The sequence below is a fragment of the Pipistrellus hanaki genome, assembly GCF_964339955.1.
Source record: "Pipistrellus hanaki genome assembly, chromosome: 2".
NCBI classification, from domain to species: domain Eukaryota; kingdom Metazoa; phylum Chordata; class Mammalia; order Chiroptera; family Vespertilionidae; genus Pipistrellus; species Pipistrellus hanaki.
In genome coordinates this window covers 107,464,403-107,485,808 of record NC_140504.1, presented here as the reverse complement: position 1 = coordinate 107,485,808, position 21,406 = coordinate 107,464,403, and the positions used below count along the sequence as shown (strand labels likewise).

The following is a 21,406-nucleotide window of genomic DNA, read 5'->3' as shown; positions in this document are numbered from 1 at the left end:
AAACAACTAAAAGTTGTCAAATTGTCTCCAAGGATTAGAAAAGCAGGAGTCTGGAATTAAAAGCTAACTAAACAGAAATCTAGAAAAACTAAATAGAAGCCATCTGGAAAAATAAAAATTAAAAAACACAAGTGAAAATTTCAACAAGAGCTGAATGTAAATGAGAAGAAAAATGGCAAAACAAAAGAGATGAACAAATGGAAGCAAGGGAAAATATGAAAATATGAACCCATCACCTTACTCCAGAACTGGGCCAACCTAGAAAGCATGAGCAGTTCCCACAGGTGCAGTCTCTGCCAAATGGGAGCTAAGTAAATACCCTGTTTCCCCGAAAATAAGACAGTGTCTTATATTAATTTTTGCTCCCAGAGATGTGCTAGGTCTTATTTTCAGGGGATATCTTATTTTTCCATGAAGAATACGGTACACATTTATTGTTAAATGAAAATAAAGGAAATTTATTACCTGTATAAGGTACGGTAGTTGTCAACACAAACCAGACAAACTGTGAATCCTACAGGATCAAGAATTTACTAATTTATTCAATGACAACCATGTCATCATCTTCTGGAACATCATCATAACAATCCAATTCCTGAATTTCCTGGTGAATTTCTTGTGACTCCATTTCTTTCAGAATCAGTGGACCAAATCTCTCATGTTTAGCCTAGGAGGACCTTATTTTAGGGGGATGCCTTATATTTCACTCAGAAAGAAACCTGTAAGTAGGTCTTATTTTCAGAGGATGTCTTATTTTCGGAGAAACACGGTACTAGTCTTTCTACTCTTCACAGCGCCTGCTGCCTCCACCATCTCCCTTCCGTTATCTAAAGCACCCGTTTTTGTCATTTCACTTAGAGGCAAGTTTACCTTGAATAACATCACAAGTTCCAAAGTTATTAATATTCCACTGAAATCACCAGGCTCTAAAGTAAACTATTTCTCCTTGTGTGAAGAAAAACATCTTATTAAAATAATACTCTTTAAATGTAGAAGAGAGATGGCCATAATAACCAGTCCTTAAAAATTTGCCCCCAACCTCTTTGATGGAAGAGCTAGGTAGATCAAAGAACATTCTAACTTCTGTCTAGACCAACGGTTCTTAATTTTGGGGAGCAAGGGTGCCCACTAACAATCTCATGAAAGCTTTTATCCTGCTTTAAAAAAAAAAAAAAAAAAGTGGTATCTAATACTACAATAAAGAATTAAAAAATAAAAATAAGAATAAATAAAAACCCATTTCCAATGGGGTGAGGGAGTCGTATCAATTTCAAGGGTACAGAAACCCTTAATAAGGTTCTGTTTTAGATTCTGACACCACATATGTGTTCATGACTACACCAACAATTTCTAGGTACCCATTCTTCTCTGGAGAAACAGGCTGTAACCTACTTCACTATTCCTGAATAAACTAAATTAGACCCACTACCAAAGTCCAGCCGAGTCACCTATTGAACTTGGACAAGTATCTTTAATTTCTCCATGTGTCAATATCCACATGGTTATTGGAAGCACAAAATGAGATAACAAATGCCTAGTATATGACAAAACATGCAATTATCTGCTCTTTGAGTTTTGGGGTTGTTTTTTTTAAAAAAACTACCCATTTATTTTTATTCTAATAGGTCCTTGCCCACATCAGGTCAGAATGACTGACTCTTTTTAACATCAACATTTATTTAATGCTATGTGCCAAGCACTGCCCTAAATGCTCAACATGGATTATCCTATATGCTCCATCTTATTGACGAAATACGTTTAAATTGACTCAAATCCTACAGCTTATAAACCGCAGAGCAGATTCAACCACAGGCAACCCGACTCAAGATTCTGTGCACAGCCACCCTTAATTCCTTTTTCCTCACACTACACACAGAATCCCTAAAGTCACGTTGAATACAAAATATATCTAGTACATTATTTATTTTAAAAGAGAAAAAATGCTATTTTAAAAAGCAATTAAGTTTTCAAAAAGTGCTGGGGCGGGGTGGGGGGCTCAAAACACGGAGAGCTTCCAGTGTCATTCGCGCGGTCTACTAGCGAGGCAGTTGCAAATGTGACGGTGCCCACTTCGGTCACCTGCACGCCCACGATGGTCCCGTTAGCAGCAAAGCCCAGCCCGGAGCTGTGCCAACCCGCAGGGTTCCACCGACCTCCAAGGCCGGAAGGCGTCGCCTCCGCCGCGGCGGGTAACTGTCCCGGCGGCGAAAAGAACCCGCCGGCCATGGCAGGCGCCCACGCCCGGGAACGGGGCCTTGTGGGCGGCCCGCGCCCGAGGAAGCCGGGTCAGGCCGGGCCCGCGGGGGAGGACAGGCGGAGGGGCCAGAGGAAGCGCTGGCACCCACGGCCGCCCGCCGCGGCCTCCCCCCTCCTCCAGTGCCCCTCAAGCTCGAGAACCACACGCCGCCATCAGAGCGCGCAAGCCGGCCGACGCCTCAACAGAAGTCCCGGAGGGCGGCGGCCGCCGGGAGCCGGGAGGAGGGCGAGAGGCGGGCGCCACGCGGGGCCACAGCCAGGCCCGGACGGAAGCCACCCATCTCTTCAGTACCGGCTCACCTCTCGGGACGACGGGGTAAAACCCTGCACCGAAGCAATGTACCGTTCCACCTCCGCTTTGCTGCGCCTCATCGCGCCGCCCGCCTGGACCCCAGGGCGCGACAGGCCAGCATGGAGGCCCAGCAGTCACCGTTTCCACTCGCCCAGCGCCTGAAAGCCAGTGACGCAGCGCCGTCGCCGGCAGAGGAGAGGGCCGCCCCGCGTGCGTGTTGCGTAATTGCTATGCGCCTCGCCCACGGCGGCGGTCGGCCGACTGCGCACATCCGGCTGCGCACCGCCCACAGCGTTCCTGACGCAGCGCTCACTGACGTCCGGCAGGCCCCTCCCGGCCCAGTGCCTGCAGGTCCGGGTCAGACTCCTTATGCTGTCAGCGAGTGGGCAGCGCTGATGTGGGAAACAAGTGTTTATCAGCAGGCATAGGCTAGAAACTAGATCCGCGATTTCCAACGATGTGCCGCAAGAATTTTTAAAACATGCACTACCTGATTATTTAATCAGGGACAATTACCTATTTTCCCTTAGATTGTCAAATAAAACTAACTAACTAACTAACTAAATAAATAAATAAAGACAGCCCTAGCCAGTTTGTCTCAGTGGATAGAGCGACGGCCTACAGACAGAAGGGTTCCAGATTCCATGCCCGGATTGTGGGCTGGATCCCCAATGTGTAACAGGCAAGAGGCAACTGGTCAATGATTCTCATTGATGTTTCTCTCTCTCTCCCTTCCTCTCTGAAATCAATAAAAATATATATTTAAAATATTTTTAAAATGGCAGCCCGCACAATAGCTGTCTAATGTGAATGAATTAAAATTATACCTTTTCTTATCAGATCAGCAAAATAATTTTTTTCAGTGTGCCACGGAATTTTAATAATTAGTTTATGTGTGCCATGAGATGAAAAAGGTTGAATATTGCATAAGGCACTGGCCCCATGGGCTAAACATCAAGGCAAAGAGCTCCACCCCCACTCCATCTCCACCAGTGTTGGGATAAATCTGGGGTTTGGGGAGCTGCCCACACCCCATGTCCACTCCCCGGCCTTAATGTGGGGTATGAACATGACAGAAAACCTCCCTGGTCACTGCCTGGACCCCTACCCTGAGCTTCTCCTCACACAAGAGCAGAGATTTCATTTCCTGACAAGAGCAGTGATCTCACTTCATGACGATGGAACCCAACAGAATGTGGAACCTGGTAGCCAGGCAGCACATTCTAAAACAACCCCAACCCAGCTCCTTTAATAGAGACATTCCCACCAAGGCATGTTCTGGTGTTTGCTGCAGTCCCATCGCCATGTAGGCAAAGAGCCAGCCATGACAGCTTCTTCCAACATTACTGCTGCTGGCTCCACACTCAGCCCAACGCCTCCGGCCCTTTTTACAGGGGAACCCAGAAGTAACCCAGGGAGGCCCAGGGTAGTTTTCTTAGAGCCAGGCCACTGCTCTCATCCCCCTCACCAGCCCTGTGTCCCGTGGTGCGCTGGCCCCGCGGGGCTGCAGGACTCAGGGACTCAGGGGAGTCCTGCAGCCCCACAGGTGCCGGCTTTGATGGGTATCCCCACGGGCGCCGTCACATACTCTGACAGAAGGGAAGAGGGACACGGATACCTGCACCCAGGACTTGGCAAATAGTAATATTAAAATATTTCTTCTAATTAATTCCCTTTCAGTGTGCACCAGGCCACTAGTTTAAAAATAATAAATATTGATAACATATATGCATAATCCATAGACACATATAACAGGATGGTCAAGGCCAGAGGGGGGAGGGGCTGGGGGATGAGTGGAGTTGGGCAAAGGGGGGGGAATTTGGGAACATAGGTAATAATGTCCACAACAGAAAGAAAAAAATAGTACCAGATCCAGGCAGGAGCAGCTCAGGAATGAACCCTGGACTTCATAGACAACTTAATGGGGTCACTTTCCTGAACAACTCTCTTAGCAATCTCTCTGTTACTTTTGTTTCTGGGGGCTTCTCGTTTTAGTCGTCCAATCAGAAAACTGAGACTTACCCAGCTCTGCTGTGCACTCCTACATTTGGGGCTGAGCATCGAGAGAACAGAATTGGAACAAATGCAACACCAATGATTTTATCCCTCAGGTTTATAATTCCATCAATTGGAGAAAGTTCCCTCTTTCAGAGTTTTGGTTCCTGGGGCCCAACTAAATGGAAATCCTCACCAGGTCTTTTTTGCAGGCTGTTCTCTTGTATAGAAAGCCTTTTTTTCCTTCTGGAAAGCTCTTTCATTGTCTTTCAAACCCCAGTTTATCTATCACCACCTTTGAGAAGTCTTTTAGAGTCCCTAGAATTAACCATTCTCTCCTCTGAGCAATCTTTTTTTGTCAAGAATATTACATATATCCTGCCTTTTTCCTCCTCCCCACAATATTCTTAATGGTTCTTATCACATTATATCTGATGCATTTCTTACGGCCCCTGATAAACTGTCAGCTTTACAAAGACTGAAAGTTTATTGCTTTTCAATTATCTTCTAGCACAGGGGTTGACTAAAGTTGACATTCAATAAATGTTTCTTTAATTTCTTACATTCTCTCTACTTCTAATTTGCATCCTTTTATTTGGTACTAGAGGCCTGGTGCACAAAATTTGTGTGTGGGTACAGTCCCTAGGCCTGGTGTGTGATTGAAGCCATCTTCCCCAGCTGCCCACAGCCACTCCACCCCTGCCACCATTCACCATTGGGTGCTGGGGGAAGGAACCAAGAGGTGGTCATTGCACCTCATAATGACTGGTCCAGTGGTCATTCTGTTGTTAGGGTCAATTTGCATATTACCCTTTTATTATATAGAGACCTGGTGCATGGGTGGGGGCCAGTTGGCCTGCCCTGAAGGTGGTCTCAGATCAGAGTGAGGGGAGCCCACTGGAGGCTGGGGCTGCTGGGGCAGGGGACATGGGGTTTGCAGGCCAGCCCTGCCCTTGATCAGGGTGGGGGTCCCCGCTGAAATGGGGTGGCCTGAGAGAAGGGTTGCTGGCAGTTTGCAGGTCAGCCACACCCCCGATCGGGGTGAGGGTCCCTGCTGGGAGTGGGGTGGCCTGGGTGAGAGGCTGGGAAGAAGTCCAGTCTAATTAGCATATTACCCATTTATTAGTACAGAAAGGAAATTCATTAAACTTGTTAGAATTGTGCATACAGTTCTAAAAGGAAATATCCATGTAAAATTTTTTAAAAAAGAGAATACTGTTCAAGAACAGTACTATTCCTGATTAAATGTGTGGTTTTATTATTTGGGGGTTATTAATTGGAATGTAGTGTGAATAATTTTCATAATGTTGATACCTTTGCTCCAATATAGTTTGTCTTATGGGGTCAGGTATGATGCTAATGCTACAAAGGAAAAGCATATCTTTTTAATAAGCTGTTTCTTTCATCATGCATGCCTCCACATTTTTGTGATTAAGATAGATCCCTATTGTGGACTGTAAATATGACTTACACTTCTGGGACTTGCGAGCACCTGCCAGGCACAAGGTTAGATTGAAAACCACACTTGCTTTTGCAGTACAGATTATCGGGTCTAGTAATAATTAATGTCGTTTTTAAACATTCGTTTAAAATCTTGCTTGGCGTTGACTTGTATTGACATAACCTTCAAACACGTGGTATCTACAGAACGTGTGAAGTGCAATTAACAAGTTTTGCTTGAAAAAGTTTGTGTTTGGTTTGGTTTTTGTTGCAGAACTAGGGCTAAGAAGATGGCGGATGAAGAGCATATTCGGCACTGCATGCTTTACGAGTTCTAATTAGGAAGAAAAGCAAGTGAGGCTGCAAAAATCATCCATAGTGCTCTTGGTCAAGATGCAGTTAGCGCCAGAAAATGCCAGTGTTGGTTTGAGAAATTTCGCGAGGGAAATTTTTCGTTAGATGACAAGAGTGGTCGAGGCCGTGTGTCCAATTTTGATCAAGAAGCTCTTCAAGCTCTTTTGGTGCAAAATCCTCAAATTACCCAACAAGAGCTTGCGACAACTTTAAATTGTTCACAAAAAACAATTTCCAATCAATTGCGTGCACTTGGCAAAGTCCAAAAGTTTGGAAAATGGGTTCCTCATGAGTTGACCGACAACAACCGTAATCAAAGAGTCACAATTTGCAGTTCGCTCCTCTCTCGTCAAAACCGTTTGCCGTTTTTAGAGCAAATTGTTACCGGACATGAAGAATGGGTGCTGTATGTTAATTTGAAAAGGCGGCCTCAATGGTTGGACAAAAATGAGGCTCCGCAGCCCACGCCAAAACCTGACTTGCATGCGAAAAAAGTGATGCTGTGTGTTTGGTGGAATTTTAAAGGAATTCTTCATTATGAACTTTTACCATCTAACCAAACCATTACAAGTGCAGTGTATAGTGCCCAATTGGAAAGGTTAGCCCAAGCTTTAAGAGAAAAAGAACCCGCGCTGATTAATCGGAAGGGCGTAATTCTTCACCACGATAATGCACGACCGCATACTGCAAGAATCACTGCTGAAAAACTGCGCCAGTTGGAATGGGAAGTTCTCCCTCAACCTGCATATTCTCCTGATATTGCCCCTTCCGATTACCATTTGTTTTGTTCTTTGCAAAACTTTCTTCTTGGAAAAAAATTTAATAATGAAGAATGCCTCAAAAATGCATTGACCGAATTTTTTGCATCAAAATCACAAGAATTTTACAACAGAGGGATTAAAATGCTTCCTGAGCATTGGGCACAAGTAGTAGCAAACAACGGCAACTATATTGTTGATTAAATTTTGTTGTATTGTTTAAATAAATTCGATTTAAAAAAGTATTAGAAAACGACATTAATTATTACTAGACCTAATAGTTACAGTCATTAAGGGGAGAGTCTCCTACTTGATCTCGTGGCATCAAAAATTCTAATATGATAGCAAGATGAGAAAGTAAAGCAGGAAATCCCAAAGTTTTTGAAGTGAGGAGAAACTACCTTTTCTCATTCTAAAATCTTGGGATTGCCCAATGGAGAAGCTGAGTCTCAGGTGAGGCAGATCAATACACATCAGCTCGCTCACTGTGCCGACCAGTGTCCCCTGGGAATTATAGAACGTGAGGAAGGCATGTCTGAGGCGCTGAACTTATGATCCACCAAGTAAAGTTTTAAAGTTAAGGTGATCACAGCAATTTTGGGAGCACAGCTAAAAGAATGCTTTTCTTTCAACTCTGAGTTAGAATTTGTGATTGTTTAGACAGAAGCTGCTTTGAGCTGACTTTGAGTCATAGGTGGAGGAAAATAAGAAAATTTTCCAAAACAATAAAAGATGTAAAAATGTTGTAGGATACATGTTTAACTCATAGAACACATTCAAAAAGTAAAACTAGCTTTTCCCATTTCATTTTTTTTTAAACTTTTTTTTTTTTTTTATAATATATTTTGTTGATTTTGTACAGAGAAGAAGGGAGAGAGATAGAGAGTTAGAAACATCGATGAGAGAGAGTCATCGATCAGCCGCCTCCTACACACCCCCTACTGGGGATGTGCCCGCAACCAAGTTACATGCCCCTGACCGGAATCGAACCCCGGACCCTTCAGTCCCCAAGCCGACGCTCTATCCACTGAGCCAAACTGGTCTCGGCAGCTTTTCCCATTTCAGTAACATAACATTTATGCTGGCAAACTGAAAAATACTACCTAAATAGAGTCCTCTTTCTCCCTATTTCTCAAAAAACCCCAAACAAAAAAAATCTAAGAATCATTTTCATGTATTTCTGCCATATTTTTAAAAAGCTTTTTTGTTGCCCTAGCCGGTTTGGCTCAGTGGAGAGTGTCAGCCTGCGGACTGAAGGGTCCCGGGTTTGGTTCTGGTTAAGGGTTCCTGCCTGTGTTGTGGGCTCGGTCCCTAGTGGAGTGTGCAGGAGGTAGCTGATCAATGATTCTCTCTCAATATTGATGTTTCTATCTCTCTCTCCTCCTTCTTCTCTAAAATAGAAATGTGGTTGTTTTTTTTTTTTAAAAAAGCTTTTTTTTTTTTTGCAAATATTTATGATGACCCTGTATAAAATGTTGGGTCCTTCTTTTAATATTCATTATAAGTACTTGGAAGGGATGACATTTGTTTTTAGGCAGAAAATCCTGGTCTTTGTGCCGGTTCTTAACTTTAAAAATTTTAACAGTTTTGAAGAATACTTAAGGCGGGTTAAAGTATAATGTACATTGCCCAGACATTCTGTCTGTCACTCAGTAACCACTGGGCTCCCATTGGGCGTCGGACATTGTGAGAGGCATGGAGAATACAAAGATCAAAACAATCCAGTTCTTGTCCAGCTGGCGTGGCTCAGTGATTGAGCATCAACCTGTGAACCAGGAGGTCATGGTTCAATTCCAGGTCAGGGCACATGCCCGGGTTGTGGGCTCAATCCTCAGTGTGGGGTGTGCAGGAGGCAGCTGATCAATGATTCTCTCATCATTGATGTTTCTGTCTCTCTTTCTCCATCTCTCTTCCTCTCTAAAATAATAATAATAATAATAATAATAATAATAAGTATTAAAAACAGCCACAACAACAAAAATCCAGTTCTCCAGGGGCTGGCCTTTTGGTGGGAACAGAAACCAAGACATGCAGTGCACTTAACAACTGAAATAGAGGTGCCAGCAGGGAGCTAAGGGAGCGAAGAATTACTCATTTTACTTGAAGAAATCAGGAAAGGCTTAAAAAATGGGATGAGATTTGAGCTGTCTCAAAAGTGAGGAGAGCACTGTTATTACAGGAGGGCCGGTTGAGATCTGAGACAGTTCTGTGTAGCATGCACATTGGCCATTGGGAGACAAAAACTTAACAGGTTGGGACCTGTCTATGAAAGTCCTCGATACCATGGGAAAGAGTTGGGGTTTTACTGTATTTTTTCAGCAGGCCCAGCCCAAGATTAACAAACAAGGGAGAGCTGAAGAAGGATGGTTGCTTGAAGACAGAGCAGAGTTGAGCATGGAGGCAGGCAGGGCTGCAGCCAGAAGAAAGGTTCCTGGGACCTTTCTACAGGTGAAGTGATAAAATTTGGAATACTCAGATGTGGGGACAGGTATAAGTCGTGGGGAGGGAAGAGTGGGAGTCAACTAAATATTAGGTGGGAAGCCTCAATAGATGGCGATGCCACTATGGGAAACAGAAAATAGGAAATGGAAGAGGGTGTGGGCAGGCCATCTCCTGGCCTCCTCCTATGCCTGGCTAACTTCTATTCTCCTTCAGAGACCCAGCTCTCCTAGGAAGCCTTCCCGCCCCCTCTGCTGGGGGTGCTGCTGTTGGGATTTTGAAACCCCTATGCCCACTCCATCACAATACTTTACAGATTTCATAATTACTCATCCCTCCTACTTGGGCAGGAGGAAATCAAAGCTCTGCACCTGCCCAGGGAGGAAAAGGAGTGTGAGACTCAAATTGGTATCTTCCCTCCTTTGCGTGTCACCCCCCGCCTCCCCCACGCCCCAGCGCCTGGCAGTGAACACATTTCCCCAGCACACCACACAGTGCCAGGCTTCCTGGATGATGGAATGAAATGTCACCAGCCACTCCTAATGCTGCTTGTGTGCTTGTTTGGCGGAAACCTAGTACCTCTTTGTGAAGTGGCAGGAGGAGACTGGTGCTCACCATAGCCAAAGAGAAGCCCTTGGAAGGAGTCTAGACTGTGAACAACCAACATATTCATTTGAAGGTGATGGGGCAGGGTGGTTCTGTGGGGCAGTGTAAAATTAAGAGGCATATCTCTTAGTAAACTAGTGTGGTGGACAGGGTTTGTCAGTGAGGCAGATCAGATTCCCATTTGATGGGCAGCCTGTCAGTGAAGCAGACACACTGCACAGTTGGACATGGAAGATGAAGATACAACAGATGTGTTCCCACAGCAGATGGGAGGGGCCTACTGAACAGTGCTTTACTCCAAAACTTGGTTTCTTCAGACCAAGACATATTCTCAAGTAGCATACTGCCATTTAGTTCCCCCACCTCCTGACCACCTCTTGCACCCTCTCACAATCTGGGACCCCTTGGGGGATGTTGGACTGCTGGTTTAGGCCTAATCCCCGCAGGCCAAGCTGAGGGACCCCACCAGAGCACGAATCCGTGCACCAGGCTTCCAGTATGCATGTAAGAGCTTTGGTTAATCTCTTCCCGCTCTCCCTCTTCCCTATAAGATTCATCAGTCTGTTCCATATTTCCATGCTTGAGTGTTGAGCATCTGCCCCCTGATGGTCAATGGGCATCATAGCTACCAGTCAAATGGTTGGACACTTACTACACACACACACACACGTATATATAGCTGTACATATAGAGAGGGAGAGAAGCATGGATGTGAAAGAGAAACACAGACGTGCTGCCTCCTGTACCACTCCGACTACTGAAGATTGAACCCACAACCCGGGTTGGGCACCTGCCCTGACTGGGAATTGAACCTGTGACTTTTTGGTGCATAGGAGAGCAGTCCAACCGAGAGCCACATTGGTCAGGGCCTGATAGTATGTTTTTTAAAAAACGTTTTTTAATTTCAGAATGGAAAGGTGAGTGATAGAAACATCAATGATGAGAATCATTAATTGGCTGCCTCCTGTAAACCCCACACTGGGGATGGAGTCCACAACACAGACATGTGCCCTGACTTGGAATTGAACTATGACCTCCTGGTTCATAGGTCGATTCTTAACCACTGAGCAATGCTGGCCTGGCCCAATGGTAAATTTTGATGAGCATAAAATGAAGATACAATGGGAAAAAATAGTGGTTCTGTGAAAATACCCCTTTTCCCACTAGTGGCAAAAATTCAGGTATAATTTATATATAACATTAGTTTCAAATGTACATGATTCAATGTTTGTATATATTATGAAATGTATAAGCCTAGCTAAATTCCATCATCACATAGTTATATATCTTTTCTTGTGATGAGAACTTTTAAGATTTACTCTTTTAGCAACTTTTAAATATACAATACAGTATTATTTACTATAGTCACTGTGTTGTGCATCACATCCCTCCGATTTAATTATTTTATAACTGGATGTTAGTGCCTTTTGACCCTCTTCATTCATGTTGTCCACACCCTACCGCCATCTCTGGCAGTCACCATTTCTTCTCTATAAGCTTGTTTTTTATTTTAAAATTTCACATCTAAGTGAAATCATATAGTAATTGTCTTTCTGTCAGAATTATTATCACTTAGCAGCATAAAATCTCTCTCTCTCTCTCTCTCTCTCTCTCTCTCTCTCTCTCTCTCTCACACACACACACACACACACACACACACAGACACACAAACACACACTTTCTTTCTTTTTTTTTTTTTTAAATATATTTTATTGATTTTTTACAGAGAGGAAGAGAGAAGGATAGAGAGTTAGAAACATTGATGAGAGAGAATCATCAATCAGCTGCCTCCTGCACACCCCCTACTGGGGATGTGCCTGCAACCAAGGTACATGCCCTTGACCGGTATCGAACCTGGGACCCTTCAGTCCGCAGGCCGATGCTCTATTCACTGAGCCAAACCGGTTTTGGCAACACACACTTTCTTATCCATTCATCTACCTAGGCTGCTTCCAAAAAGAGCTTTCTTAAACATTAGCCTTATATTCTCATAGTTCTGTCTCAAAGCCATTCAAATTAATACACAACAGATTATTGTTAATAATTATGCACATTTATTAGGTACCAAGAGTATATTGCAAAGGTTGCTATATAAAAACACAGTTAGTAATATAGTGTCCCTGCCATTGAGCTTACAATCTAAAATGAAATACAATAAGAATTCTGTAAGCCTACCTTGAAATTTCCTCAATTTAGAAATGGCTGTTTTGGAAATAAGGCAAAATGGCTATGATTTCAGGTGCAATGTTAATAAGGCTTTGAACACAATCCAAAGAATGTTTAATTTGTATCCAGACATTTCCCCCAATTATATCAGGCTTAGAAAAAAAAAAAAAAAAAAAGAGCACTTAGAAATTTAGTAACAACAATGAATTTTAACTGGAAGTTAAAACTGTCTTGCTGGACTTTAAACAAAGAAATGCTTAGTAGCCTGAGTTTTTTCACAGCTAGGAAAAGCTTCACAAAAATATTATGAACTACACCAAGTTTGTTTTCTATTCCAATATAACTTTTCAACTTTCTCCTCCTTTCCCATCTGTAAGGGCTCCAATGAGAGCCCTATAAGGGAATAAAAGTATTGTATTTAGATGAAATACCCTAATAAGTTGAACTTACAGAAAACATTAACTCATGCTTTAAAAGAAGGAGCCAAAACAGCACTGGGACCTCTGGCTGCAGGACAGGTGGCCACATAGGTGTGTAAACAAAGCAGTCCAGCTCAGTGCACACGCCTTCACGGGGACTCAGAATATAGGTGAAAAGAAAAAGAATCTAGTTAATGGTTTGCTTTTATGCTCCGTATTTCTGATGTAGGCATATTTTAGAATTTAACATCAAGACCCTACACTGCAAACCCTGTATGTACTCTTTTTCCTCTATCTATAGTATATTAATTAATTAATACCTTCAAGGTTTTCATTGCTGGTCATAAATCAGCTGACAAAGGCACACTGAAGGGATTTTGATTCTTACTGTCAAATGCAGACTTTTAAACTTCTGAACACGTGCAGTCTTAATCTATATATTTAATTATTTTCAATCATTTGTAATTCTTTGAACTCTAGAAGAACACTAAAAGTAAGTTATTGGTTATAAGTTATCTGAAACATGAAATAGAATTTGCCCTGTTACATGCATACACAAACTTTTCAATACAAATATTTTAATGGCAGAGTGATAGCATTGTGAGGTGATATCAAACGGCAGAGTGATAGCAAAACAGTATTTCAGCATTTTTGTAAAAAACAATAACTTTCCCCTTAGAAGTCCATCTTGCCACCTTTCTTTTAAATGATAATACAGCAGAAACATGTAAATAATGCTCACAACAACTAAATGCTTTGCATACAAGTTTATCAAGAAAGAATGGTCCAGAAACTTCATAATGAAACCTTTTATGAAATAGAATAACTCACTACTTTTTACCTAAAATTGACACTTAAACATCCCTTTTCTAATTTAAGTGCCATTTGTATCTTACTTAAAGCAAAGCAAATCTAATTGTGAGATTTGAAATGAAAAACTTAAAACACATATCAACATGATTATCTTCTAATAAGATGGTAGATATTAATTTTAACATGTTACCCAAAAAGGGAGAAAACAAATTTTAAAAATATAATCATAGATGTGGTAAATGATTCTAAGTTTATAAATCTCAACCAATACACTTGTTTTTAGTCAGTACTATATGGAACTGCTAGAATTCCTGATAAGTATATGTTTTTCTAAGGCAGGGCAAGTTTATGTACAAAGTATAGTTATTAACTTGGTTATAAAGGCAATATGACCAAAATGTGGTTATAAAGGCAATAGGACCAAATACATTCACTTTTTTTTTAAATGATACATTTCAAGCTACATAAAATTTAATTTCATGTCCTATTCTAGGACTACATCTTTGATATTAAGCTTAGAAGCAAAACTGCTGTAATTTTTACAACAGAAAAAAACTTTCATTTTCTAATACGGTAAAGTATATTGTATTTTCAAATACAGAGACTATAATTTTTTGCACAAAATTTAAAAAGGCAATCTAGTTAGCCAGCTATAACTACTGTTAATTGTATGAAGGAAGAAGTTCTCAAGGAGAATAAAACATAAAGCTAAGCATAATTTTAAAAAACTAAGCATAATTATTGCATTTTACAACAAAAAATCAAAGTAGTTCTGAATACACTTGTTTTGTGTTAGTAATGTGTATATTTGTTTTATAGGTACCAGTTTGATAAGCATACTAAAATTCCATAAGGTTTTTCTTGGTTATTTTTCTTCCTATATCATCCCTAAAAGCAGTTGAAATTAACTTTCTTTTTAGTACAAAGTAAAATAATGTTTATATTCTTTAATCTGAGTCATGTAAAAGGTGACTCCTTACTTTCATTTTTAAAAGTTGTATTTAATTTTTGAAACCTAAATTAAAATTTAATATTTAACCATATAGTTTTTGCTATTAAATATAGTCTACTTTTTAACAAATTGAAAAGGGTTATTGACAAAGGCAAATCTTTATTTCATCTGTGTTTTAAATATGATCACAAATTTTTTCTTTTTTAATGAGACAAAGAAGATGAAGAAAATGTTCATCTATGTCCTTTTCATCAACTGCTTTGAGAGACAAGTTTAACTAAGGATGGGTCATGTCAAATGGTGTTACTCTCTTATCTTTGCAGAAAAGAAAAATAAAACAAAGGAAGTTATTTCCTTCCTAAGGTCTCAGCTAGTTTCTTAAGTCTTTTCTTCAGCTCCAACGGGAATTTCTCATAGCACTTTTTACAGACTGGCTTCATATCGAACTCCACAAATTTATTCCTAAAGATAATGATAAAAAAATTAGTGGAAATATATTGAACATAAACACATAAATAATGTGAAATAATTTTATTGAAGTAAATAAAGACACTATATGATGACATGTTAGCAAAACAACTATAATTCTAATCTCAATTCGTATCAATGTGGTAGATATAAAAATTCATAATATTTGAAAAAACTTTCTTATAAATTGCCGAAACCCGTTTGGCTCAGTGGATAGAGTGTTGGCCTGCGGACTGAAAGGTCTCAGGTTCAATTCCGCTCAAGGGCATGTACTTTGGTTGTGGGCACATCCCCGGTAGGGGATGTGCAGGAGGCAGCTGGTGAATGTTTCTCTCTCACAGATGTTTCTAGCTCTTTATCCCTCTCCCTTCCTCTCTCTCTAAAAATAAATACAATAAATAGATCATTCATCTTCCTTTTATTTAGTTGTATAAGCTGTTTGTAGATGTTGGAGATTAAACCTTAAATAAATAAATAAATAAATAAATAAATAAAAATAAATCAATAAAATATAAAAAAACACACCAAAAAACACTTCCCTATAAATTGATCCTATGCATTAAGCTATGTAATATAGAATGTGTACTACAGTGCAGTCAGTGTTAAGTAATCAGGAAATGTAGTATAAATAGAGCTAGGGAAGTAAAGTCAGTCATATTTTAAATACCACGAGAACACTTTTAAAATTAGGTAGCAATAAGGTTTTGTCTTTCATGATAAAGAGGGGAGTGGACTGACTGTTCTCGGGGAAAGGGGGAGTGGTGGATGCGGGAAGAGACTGAATATAAACTATGCACCTATGGATGAGGACAACGGGGGGTGGGGAAAGGGCAGAGGGTGGGTGGGAACCTGTTGGAGGGGGGAAGAAATGAGGAACCTTTGTAATAATATGAACAATAAAGATTGAGTTAAAAAAAAAAAAAGATTTGCCGCCCCCCCCTCCCCCCAAAAAACCAAACAAACAAAAAACAAACCTCAACAAACAAAACAAAACATCTGAAATAAATCTTACATCAGAATGGGCTATTTTGGTTGGTTGGTTAACAGAAAGGCTGATAGGGCAGATACAGTAAGGTTTCAATCCCTCTTCACGAGCACAAGTGAACCAGACTCCCTGGATGGAGAACTCAGGTCTTCTCTTTAAAAGCCAGAGCAGTAACCTGGCCAGCATGGCTCAGTGGTTGAGCATTGACCTATGAATCAGGAGATCATGGTTTGGTTCCTCATCAGGGCACATGCCTGGGTTGTAGGCTCGATTCCCAGTTTGGGGCGTGCAGGAGGCAGCCAATCAATAACTCTCTTTCACCATTTGATGTTTCCTTCTCTCTCTCCCTTCCTCTCTGAAATCAATATATATATATATATTTAAAAAAAAAAAAAAAAAAAAAAAGCTAGAGCAGTACACATTGTTAATTTATTTGTAATACAGTTCTGGAGAGGACAGTTTTCAGACGGCCTCCTATCTGCAATAGTGTGCTAACTTGTAATTATAATAGCTTATTACTGTCGAAATCAAGGTCCGTCATTGTGAATCGAGTAAATACACAACTTTATAACTTGTTCATTTTCTGTGAAATTATATTTAAGAAGCATTTCTGGAACAAGCCTGGCAGTACACTGTCATCTATGACAAATGATTAAATCAGCTAAAACCTTTTATTTTAAAGCTCCATATGGGTATTATTTTCTAGCTGTTTTTCAGAGATCCTAATTTGAATGTTATATTTCAACAGTCAGTTTGATTCAAACTATTGAGCTAAAAAATTTCTCCCAAAGACTTTTTAGAACAGAAGCTATTAAAACTGCCATTCTTTTTCTTTTGAGATAGTTGGAGTACTTTTTAAAAAATATATATATTTTATTGCATTTTTACAGAGAGGAAGGGAGAGGAATAGAGAGCTAGAAATATTGATGAGAGAGAAACATTGATCAGCTGCATCCTGCATAACTCCTACGGGAATGTGCCTGCAACCAAGGCACATGCCCTTGATTGGAACTGAGCCTGGGAACTTTCAGTCTGCATGTGGATGCTCTATCCACTGACCCAAACCAGTCAGGGCGATTCTTTTTTTTTTTTTTTTTTTTTTTTTCTTTTTTAAACATTTTTATTGATTTCAGAGAGGAAGGGAGACAGAGAGAGAGAGAGAGAAAGATCAACGATGAGGGAGAGGCATTGATCGGCTGCCTTCTGCATGCCCCCCACTGGGTGAGCCTGCAACCTGGGCATGTGCCCTGACCTGGAATTGAATCATGACCTCCCGGTTCATAGGTAGATGCTCAACCACTGAGCCACACCAGGTAGGCCATTCTTTTTTTAAATTGTAGGAAATTATCACTGCTTTTGAAGATACTGCTAAGCAAATCTTCCATTAAAAAAATAATAATAATTTATGGATTTTCAGAAAGAAAGGGAGAGAAACATCATGTGAGAGTGCAATATCAATCAGCTGCCCCCTGAATGCTCCCCACTCTGGATGGAGCCCACAACCTGGGCACGTCCCCTGACCAGGAATCGAATTGCGACCTTTCGGTGCATGGGACAACAACCAACCCATTGAGCCACACTGGCCAGGGCCACTCCATTGTTTTAGTCTCATATTTGAATTTTAACTTCTCTTTGTACAAAGAAACATGAAAACTTTAAAAAATGAAGAACTTAAAACACAATGGTACCCATAAAGAAAACATGGAATAATTATGCTAACAATTCAACAGAATTTCAAATTGAAATATTTCTCATAAAAATCAGAAACAGAGTTTAGAAATATCAAGAAAAATAATTCATTAACAGTAGCATTTGGGCATCATATGAAAGCACACATACCAGGTGAGACAAAAGGAGGTTTACAGCTATGAGCAGCAAAAAGAGTTTATTCTTATATTATTATTTAATATTGTATTATTTTCCATATGAACTGTAAACCTACTTTTGCCCCACCCTGTACATACACCAAAGACAGTACATATCTTATTATGTACATTATGGGTGTTTGCTTAGATCTGAAACACACTGAAAGAACTTAATTTATTACAGAACTTAGAACATGAGTCTCAGACTCTATCAATTAAGTAAATTTAAGCAAAGAAACCCCAAACCAGGATTTTAAAAGCTACAATTATCAGACAAAAGTACTTTAAAACTTCCAGTATCAAGAGATGGAAATTCTTCCCTTTGAATCAATTAAACAAAAAGAGAGAAATCCATTCCATATTATATTTAAAAAAAGAGATGAGGGTATTTACAGATTAAGGGAAATAAGGGAAGTACAAACTGGTATTAAGTGTGAGCCTTATTAATTTAAGCTCTATAATTTTAAGAATTATATAAAAGGACCAACTTTACACAGGACATACTTGTATTTTACTCTCTAGCATTTACAATACACACCAAAAAGAAACGTAAAAGATAAAAACATATTCCAAAGGACTAAGAAAAGAAGAAAGTTGTGAAAATGACAGAAGGGAGAGAAAGTTTACAGACAGACAGGCTTTTTCTTTTTCTGCTTGTCCTTATCCTTTGCTTCTCTCTCCCGTTTGGCAAGTCGCCGCTTAAATTCCTCTGGCATTTTCTCATAACAGTGTTTGCAGACTGGTTTTAGATCAATTTCAACAAACTTATCCCTTTGAACAGGACAAAGAAGGAATAGAAGAAAGAACAGGGAACAATTAAAGGAAGAACTTTTATTTTCAGAAGGCCTGAATAGAAAAAAGAAAAAAGGGATCAAATAATCCTGTTTTTAAAGTTTATATTGTTTTAAAAAATGTTACCCCAAAGTTTTCAGTGTTAGGATGCACACTGGATCAAAATGTATACTTACTTGAGTGTTAATTTAGTGTTGCAGGTAGAACAGGCAAAACAGTTCACACACCAGGCCTTGTTAAGAGCGGAGACCACTAGAGAAAGAGAAAAGACATCTGGTGACATACTGGTATAGGAAGTGGGGAGCTTACATTTTCAAATCTAAAATAGAATTAAGGTTATTTCCAAGACACCTGGCAGAGGTTCTCAAGAGATTTGCTTGCAAAAGAACCACATAGCTAAAAGCTTTAGTGTCATTAATGTTTATTGAATCAATCAACTTTAAAAAATATATTTTTTATTTATTTTTTACAGAGAGGAAGGGAGAAGAATAGAGAGTTAGAAACATCGATCAGCTGCCTCCTACACACCCCCTACTGGGGATGTGCCTGAAACCAAGGTACATGCTATTGACTGGAACTGAACCCGGGAACCTTCAGTTCGAAGGCTGACGGTCTATCTACTGAGCCAAACCGGTCAGGGGTAATCAATCCATTTTATTAATTTATTTTTTTCACATTAAAATCATACAAACTCAATATTTATCTTCCATGACTGTAGGCTTCATCTTAGAAAAAATCATTATTGCCCTTTCCTTTTTCATTCTTTTCTTAAAAACAAAAAAAACAGCCGAAACCGGTTTGGCTCAGTGGTAGAGCGTCGGTCTGCAGACTGAAAGGTCCCAGGTTCGATTCCGGTCAAGGGCATGTACATTGGTTGTGGGCACATCCCCAGTGGGGGGGGGGGGGGGGGTGCAAGAGGCGGCTGGTCGATGTTTCACTCTCATTGACGTTTCTAGCTCTCTCTCTCCCTTCCTCTCTGTAAAAATTCAATAAAATAAAAAAATAAAAAAAACCTATATAAAAAAGAGGCAATATGCAAATTGACCAGCAGCCCAACACACAAGATTGCTGTCCCCATGTGGACACAAGATGGCCTCCACAAGATAGCCAGCAGGGGAGGGCAGTTCGGGGGACCAGGCCTACAAGGGAAAGCAGTTAGGGGCAAATGGGTCGGTAGGGGAGGGCTGTTAAGGGTGATCAAGCTGGTAAGGAAGGGAGGTTAGGGGTGACCAGGCCAGCAGGGGAGGGCAGTTAGGGATGATGGGGCCAGCAGGGGAGGATAGTTAGGGGTGACCACGCCAGCAGGGAAGGGAAGTTAGGGGCAATTGGGCTGGCAAGGAAGCTGCTGGGAATTGATCAAGCTGGCAGGTGAGTTGTTAGGGGGTGATCAATCAGGCAGGCAGGTGAGCTGTTGGGAGCCAGCAGTCCTGGATTGTGAGAGGGATAATCAGGCCTAAACGGGCAGTCAGACACCCCTGAAGGGTTCCAGATTGGAGAGGATGCAGGCTGTACTGAGGGACACCCTCCCACCCCCAGTGCACGAATTTCATGCACCAAGCCTCTGTGTGTGTGTGTGTGTGTGTGTGTGTGTGTGTTATCTGATAAAAGAGTAATATGCAAATTAACCATCACTCTGCTACACCAACTCAGGCCCACCAACCAATCAGGAGTGTGCAAATCAACCCACCATGATGGCTGCATCCACAGAGCGGGAGGGAGGCTTGGGTTTCCCCGTTGATGGAGGAAGCCAAGCTTCTGCAGCCCTGCCCAGCCCAGGCCTTCGCTTAAGGCTACAAAGTTTCAGTTATAGAAGATACATAAATCCCAACAGAAATGGTTGCTGCCACGGAGAGAGCAGGAGGCTTTGCTCCACACCAGACTACAACGTTTCAATGATAGAAGATAAATAAACCCCAGATACCAGGGCTTCCGTTTGGGTCGCTGGGGGGCGTGGCTGACCCACAAACCACCACAGGCCCCTCGCCCAGGCTGCCCCACACCCCAAGGGAACCCCCACCCTGATCTTAGACACCCTTCAGGGCAAACCAGCTGGCCCACCCATGCACTAGGCCTCTATCCTATCTAATAAAAGAGTAATATGCAGATTGGCCATCACTCCAACACATAAGATGGCCAGCAGTGAAGGACAGTTTGGAAGCACCAGGCCTGCAAGGGAGTGAGTTGGGGGCTATCAAGTCTGCAGGGGAGGGCAGTTAGCGGTGACCAGGCTGGCAGAGGAGGGAAGTTGGGGGCAAACAGGCTGACAGGGAAGCAGTTAAATATCAATTAGGCTGGCATGTGGTTAGGGGGTGATCAGGATGGCAGGCAGAAGTTGTTAGGGGCAATCAGGAAGGTAGGCAGGCAAGCATTTAGGCAGTCCTGGATTGTGAGAGGGCAGTCAGGTATCCCTTGAGGAGTCCCAGATTGGAGAGGGTATAGGATGGGCTAAGGACATCCCTCCTCCCCCCGTGAACGAATTTTGTGCACTAGGCTTCTAGTATGGGTATTTATGTGTGTGTGTGTGTGTGTGTGTGTGTGTGTGTGTGTGTGTGTGTATTTTTTTTTGTTCTTTTTCTTTTTTTCCCCCCTGGAGAGGAAGGGAGAGGGAGAGAGAAACATCAATGATGAGAAAGAATCAATGATGAGAGAGAATCAATGATTGAGTGCCTCCTGCACAACCCCTTCTGGGGATCAAGCTCATAACCCAGGTATGTGCCCTGACTGGGAATTGAACTGTGGCCTCCTGGTTCATAGGTTGATGCTCAATTACTGAGCCATGCCAGCCAGGCTCTTTGTGTGTGTGTGT

At 41.4% G+C, this 21,406-nt stretch overlaps 2 protein-coding genes across 10 annotated transcripts in view; both read right to left on the bottom strand.

Annotated features, from left to right (window-relative positions):
- LOC311616713 (E3 SUMO-protein ligase RanBP2) overlaps positions 1 to 2,750 on the bottom strand; it is an 80,278-nt gene extending 77,528 nt beyond the window's left edge. For 2 of the 3 annotated variants that reach the window (XM_084872402.1, XM_084872403.1), the window contains exon 1: positions 2,557 to 2,750. In XM_084872402.1, the coding sequence (XP_084728528.1) occupies positions 2,557 to 2,628 (72 nt within the window). In that variant the 5' untranslated portion in view covers positions 2,629 to 2,750. The remainder of the gene's footprint in view (positions 1 to 2,556) is intronic. The other variant, XM_084872404.1, reaches the window with a different exon arrangement.
- A 9,421-nt stretch (positions 2,751 to 12,171) lies between these two features.
- LIMS1 (LIM zinc finger domain containing 1) overlaps positions 12,172 to 21,406 on the bottom strand; it is a 146,131-nt gene continuing 136,896 nt past the window's right edge. For 4 of the 7 annotated variants that reach the window (XM_084872506.1, XM_084872507.1, XM_084872505.1 and 1 more), the window contains 2 exons: positions 18,777 to 18,852; positions 12,172 to 14,952 (listed from right to left, as the gene is read on the bottom strand). In XM_084872506.1, the coding sequence (XP_084728632.1) occupies positions 14,838 to 14,952; positions 18,777 to 18,852 (191 nt within the window). In that variant the 3' untranslated portion in view covers positions 12,172 to 14,837. Of the gene's footprint in view, positions 14,953 to 18,416; positions 18,580 to 18,776; positions 18,853 to 21,406 lie in introns of those variants that run through there. The other 3 variants (XM_084872511.1, XM_084872510.1, XM_084872508.1) reach the window with 1 other exon arrangement.